General features: G+C 43.5%; 1 protein-coding gene across 1 annotated transcript in view; it reads left to right on the top strand.

The window, feature by feature from the left end:
* Positions 1–2,354, top strand: part of LOC107757869 (polypeptide N-acetylgalactosaminyltransferase 10-like) — a 9,725-nt gene extending 7,371 nt beyond the window's left edge. The window contains exons 7-10 of the mRNA XM_016575472.1: positions 899–1,016; positions 1,696–1,803; positions 1,900–2,037; positions 2,279–2,354. Of these exons, the coding sequence (XP_016430958.1) occupies positions 899–1,016; positions 1,696–1,803; positions 1,900–2,007 (334 nt within the window). The 3' untranslated portion in view covers positions 2,008–2,037; positions 2,279–2,354. The remainder of the gene's footprint in view (positions 1–898; positions 1,017–1,695; positions 1,804–1,899; positions 2,038–2,278) is intronic.
* Positions 2,355–6,158: the final 3,804 nt, after the last annotated feature.

Below are 6,158 nucleotides of genomic sequence, written 5' to 3' on the forward strand. Positions count from 1 at the left end.
GTCTGTGTGTGAGTGAGTGAATGCGTGTATGTCTGTGTGAGAGTGTGTGTGTGTAAGTGTGTGTGTGAGTGAGTGTGTGTGAGAGAGTGTGTGTGAGTGCGTGTGTGTGTCTGTGTGTGAGTGAGTGAGTGCGTGTGTGAGTGTGTGTGTTACTGCATGCAGTTTTTTTCTCCATAAAACACTTTATTTCTGACATTCTGGAGGGAAGATGTTTTGAATATTCACACTTCACTTCCTACATCAGGCAATCGTGTCATTATATGATACGTTTAATTGACACATGGCCACGTAACTGTGTCTCATCCAAACCGATATAAATCCAGTCATTGATATCCACGCTATACACACATTCAGTGGAGCCGACTTCACAAACTCAGCAGCAGATGTTACATGTCATTCCGGCTCTAGCACTCATAGCGTCGTTTAAGAGATCTGGTTTGTTTGTGTGAGGCGTGTGTTACAGTAGCGCTGTGCATCTGGCTAGCAGTAAAACACGCTCACACTTTTATTTATTGCTCTTTAGGGAGAGGAAAATATACATCTGTGGCTTGAGCAAGCAGATCCGTCTGTGGAGGGTATTTACAGCAGTCAGTGAAAACACACGAGTGAACAGGCTCTCTGGGATTATTATGACCCCACTGACTTTTATCGTATGAAGAAAAACATTCATAATCTTCTTTTGTGCTCTGCAGAAGACAGAAAGTGACTATGAGATATCTCTTTCATATAAGAGATATATGAAAATGTAAATAACTACATGCATTGTACTACTTTTGTGCCAAATACTACATTGATTTGAAGTACTGAAGTGATCGGCTCATTAAAGGTGTATTTCTGTAATCTGTGTTTCTCTGTGGTGTTAGTTTAGTTTGAGCCGTGTTTCTGTCTCTTCTGTGAGGTCTCCGGTGATGGCAGGCGGTCTCTTCGCTGTGGACAGGAAGTGGTTCTGGGAGCTGGGAGGATATGACACGGGTCTGGAGATCTGGGGAGGAGAGCAGTACGAGATCTCCTTCAAGGTGATGGTTATGATATAAACCTGCTTACACTCGCCATCAGCACACGATCACAGCGCAAATACATCTGATACTGGTATGACGGTTACACCGGCAACAGTTGCTGTGTCATTATCCTGGGCAATACAGTAGCCTTAATTAATGTATAGACGTCGATGCACATTAAGCTTTGCTGCTTTTCATTTCAAGCTGCTGCTGTGATAACCAACAACAACAGAAAAAAAACCTTGCATCTGAGACGGAGAATAAAATCAGCGAAATCTGGAATCTGAGGGTGCAAAAAAAATTGAAATATTGAGAAAATCATCTTTAAAGTTGTTCAAATGAAGTTCTAAATATACCCAGCGACTGCTTTTGTGCTCCAGGGACACATATAACTCAGTCTGCATTCACAGTAAAGTCAGATACAGCGACCCCTAGTGGTTTCAGGAAAACACGCTCTATTTCCAAGATGTGTCACAGTTTAGATCATTATTGACTGTTTCTGCTCACATCTGATGCCGTGACATATGTTTAGAAACACATTCAGTCATATTTCATCCCTAATCATACACATAATTACTCGGTGTACAACTAAACTGCAAAAGCAGAAGCACGCAGTTTGTCTGATCTGAGTCTGCTGTCAGTAGTACTCGTGTGTTTTCCTTCATTCGTCTGAAAGCCTGTTCTCTTGCTCTCTGAGGTGTGGATGTGTGGCGGTCGTATGGAGGACGTTCCCTGCTCTCGAGTCGGTCACATCTATAGGAAATACATGCCCTATAAAGTGCCAGGCGGAGTGAGTCTTGCCAGGGTGAGTTTGAGCGTCAGATCCGGGTCACGCTGAGATCTGACCCGGTTTGTTTCACGGGCCAGAATCTGTTGAAATATATTCTGATCATTTCTGCAGCTAAAGCAGTGCAGGTCTGTGGTGTGTCTCAGACGGAAAGCTGCGTCGGTAAAGAGTCCTCAGCATTACACACTAGAACGAGACGCTAGGATGCAGTTCAGTGAATGACAGCCGTCTGCATCTCCAGTGCTTTACATTGTGTGTAGTTTAGCATCACGTGATCAAGAAATGCCCTCATCTCCAAAATCATTTTTCTCTTTTGAAGTTTATGATGAATTAGGATAAGCTAATTTTTTGTGAATTGGTATGTGTGCAAAGGATTGTTGGTGATTCAAAATAGTGAGGGATGTGAAAGGAAGGCCTAGTTTGCTGACGCAGCTTTACGCCTGAGACTGAGTAACACATGGATGAAAGCGTGTGATCCGCCGCTGTGTTGCAGAATCTGAAGCGTGTGGCTGAGGTGTGGATGGACGAGTATGCAGAGTTTATCTACCAGCGGCGGCCGGAGTACCGGCACCTGTCCGCCGGAGACGTGTCCGCGCAGAAGCAGCTGAGGAGCCGGCTGAGCTGCAGGAGCTTCCGCTGGTTCATGACGGAGGTGGCCTGGGATCTGGCCAAACACTATCCTCCGGTGGAGCCTCCGGCCGCTGCGTGGGGAGAGGTGAGGAGCTACACTAGTCTACAGTTAGGACACAACAGAGCGCTCTGAACGTGTTTAAAGATTAAGTCTTCAGCTCGGGACACAGCAAGCCAAAGTCTGTCGGGTTACACTCATACATTCAACATGTGAGTTTAGTGAACGAGTCAGTGCAGGAGAATACAAGTGAAAGCGATGTAAACTAGTAACACAGACAGAAGGCTGTTCTAATGTTGCGTGATCTTTCCCAAGCATCCCAGTATGAGAATGTTTTCATAACAACATGGGCCGCTTAAAATTGAAGAACGTTATCAACGTTACTGATGTTCAAAATAGTGAGCAAGCGCTGCTTTGTTTACGCTTCGTATATCTTGAATATCCTTATTTCGGTTTCTCCTTTAGAATGATGAATATTTACTATTGAGATCTGCTGATGTAGAGAGTTTATTCCTCTCACGCAGGCACACAACATGTGTTAGTTTCAAACCTTTGTCTTAACACCCGCGCGCGTGTGTGTGTGTGTGTCTGTATAATGTGTGTTTGTGCGTGCGTGCGTGCGTGTGTGTGTGTGTGTTTCTCTGTGTGTCTGTGTGTGTGTCTCTCTCTGTGTGTCTATGTGTGTTTGTGTGCGTGTGTGTGTGTGTGTATGTGTGCGTGCATGCGTGTGTGGACTGCCACGGGATGAAGGGGAACCAGCTGTGGGCCTACAGGAAGGTACTGAGCTCATCTGCCCAGAGATCAAACATTACAAACAATAGTCACAGTAAATGATTCACCTTCTCTACTGTCAGCTGAGTTTATTATTCCAAGTTTATTTTGAACTTCCTGCCCACTTCCCCGCCAGCCACGCCCACATCACAACATCCAATCAACAACCGATGCTCTGAACCAAGTCCCGCCCTACAACCCCATACGGGACGCACCCCTGCCAGGATTTCTGTATTGCCTAAAATATGCAGGTGTTGTCTGTTAGCACTGTGCAGATCGATCATTGTATGACATTATTTCACAAGAGCTATGGAGAGCAGAGCAGACGGCTGCTTGCGGTACTTTGGTGTCATACAATGATCCGTGTGCAGCGAAGAACAAACACATGCGTGTATTTGCATCGCTTTGATCGCTCTCACGCACCACGATTGGTCGATTATGTACAATACCTGCATGTTATTGGTCAAACTACTTTGGATGTTTTAGTGCAATATAAAAATCCTGGCCAGGACGTGTCCTGTATAAATGGCACATATGGCCACCCTAACTATGACCTCAACAAACTCCTAATTTGCTGCGTATTAATAGTTGTAAGTTTGTTGTTAAGTTTAGGTAGGATCTAAAATATGGTCATGTAGAATAAGACATTAATATGTGCCATGCATGTTATTGGTCAAACTACTTTGGATGTTTTAGGCAATATACAACTACTGGCCAGGACGCGTCCCGTATAAATGGCACACATGGCCACCCTATTAATAAAAGCAGTCAGAAGAGAAAACCATGTCAGATTTACTTTACTTTAGAGAGTAGAACCAGCCTCACCCTCATCAGCAAACAAAACTGTGCTTGATTGTTGTCATGTGCAGCTATAAACTGTGATATACTGATGTGTGTGTCTCTGTGTGTGTGTGTGTGTGTGTGTGTGTGTGGCAGGATAAGAGCCTCTATCACCCCATCAGTAACAGCTGTGTTGACTCTGATGCTGCACAGAAGCGGATCTTCATGAACTCCTGCGATCCCTCGTCTCTCAGCCAGCGGTGGCTCTTCCAGAACACCAACGCCACGGTCTTAGACTCCTTCAACAGCAATCTCAACGAGTGACGCTGCGGCCGTGAACACGCCAGAGATGCAGCTCCTGTGCCTTTACTGAACTGATCGTCTGAAACAGCTGCGCTCTGTCCTTCTGTCCACACTCCCTTCATCATCATCATCATCATCCTCACCAGCAGCAGTCTTTGACTCAGACTCTCCAGACTTCACTGTGTGTCTGAGGAGACTCTCAGAGATGAGTTGTGATTGTGCATCTGTTCAATCATCTTCCCGTCTCTGACTCTTGTGTGCGGTTCACAGACGTCACAGCCGTCGGGTGCCTTGCAAACTCTGTCAGATCTTCCTACAGAAACGCCGGTCTGATGCTGTCCCTCGTAAACACTGACAGCGTTATTTATTTGACTGCTCCATTCCACAGATTCATTGGGTTCATCATGAACGACAAAACAGCAGCCTTTACTGAGTGCTGTTTTTTAAAACTTGATTTTATTATCCAACTTCTCTTGTTTTTTTTTTTTTCATTTTAGAGGACATGACATTTTAATACAAAGACCCTGTTTGCTAAAATCATGTCATCATTCAGAAGCTGTTATATTCTGTTCGGTTTGTCCGTGGGGAAATCTCAAATAATCAATCCTGTTATGATTTTGTACTGTACACCAGCATGCAGTTGATTAAGAATTACTTTAAAACTCTCACAGCAGAAGACTCGACTGTGTTCTACTGGATTATGTGATCAGTTGCACTTCATGATGTTTTATTTCCACCGTCTGTCTGTGATTTAACAGCTGTTTCTCAGTAACCGCTCGCACCCAAAGACAGATCCGTGAATGATCTCCAGTTTCTAATGCACTGAATCCAGTCAACGTGCCTTGCTGAAGATGCTGGTGTGAAGAGCAGCACACCCAAGTCTAGTTTTCTACATTCAGAGCGTTTTTACCATTGAAGACTTTTACAGATTATCTGCCAAGCACTTTCAGACGTTTCTTTGTCCAGAGCCTATTTTCGAGTATTAACGGTTTTGTAATTTCTGTCGATTCTGAAGAATTCATAATGAATTATTGTGTCTGCTGGACCACTGTGTCAGACACGTGTTTAATACTGGACTCGTTCTTGAGCTGAAATGTTTGGTTTGTTATTGCTTCGATTAATTTCCAGACTGTGTGTGGAATATGATGAGATGATTGACAGCTAATAAGTCTTGGGTTGATGGGGAATCTGGGGAATGCTAGTATTTTTACACCGGTTTGTCAGTACTGATGCATTGAAATTGTTCTGCCACCATTTAAATTGCTCATCATAAATTATTAATAATGCACAGAAAAATGTGTAGTCTGTTCTGTTCTGTTATTTTTCTTTTCGTTTTTACCAATAATATTATGCTGTCATAGAAAAACCATTAAATCATTTTCTCCTTTAGTACAAATATTATTGTACAACTGTTCTGGTCTTATTTTAAATAGTTTTGTCTGAATTCAAACTGAGTTTATAGCCTCTTTAGGAAGCTGTTAAAGATGAAGATTTACTCGCAAGCTTCAGTTTGTGGAGATCTGAAATTATTATTCCATCATTATTCAGATCTGCATCAGCTCGTGTTGGGAATGGATTCATTCAGTGAACTCATGTCGAATGGTATTTTTCAGAAGAAAGCACTTCAGGTGTGTTTTTCTCCAGCAGGCCTTTTGATGACAACAACAAAAGACGGAAGCACTCTCTCCTTCCTTTTTAAAGTTAACTCATTTATTTCGTTGTTTTATCGATGTCCAGTTTTATGTTGGGCTGCATGTACTCTGGAGGAGCAGTGACTGCATCAAGGTGTCAGGTTTCTAAATGTATGGTTTCAGATGCGGGACACTTTCAGAACACGCGTCGCCCCGCCGTGTGTGTGTGTGTGTGTGTGTGTGTGTGTGTGTGAGAGAGA

The sequence above is a fragment of the Sinocyclocheilus rhinocerous genome, unplaced genomic scaffold (genome assembly GCF_001515625.1).
Source record: "Sinocyclocheilus rhinocerous isolate Xijiao unplaced genomic scaffold, SAMN03320098_v1.1 scaffold2338, whole genome shotgun sequence".
In the NCBI taxonomy this organism is placed as follows: Eukaryota; Metazoa; Chordata; class Actinopteri; order Cypriniformes; family Cyprinidae; genus Sinocyclocheilus; species Sinocyclocheilus rhinocerous.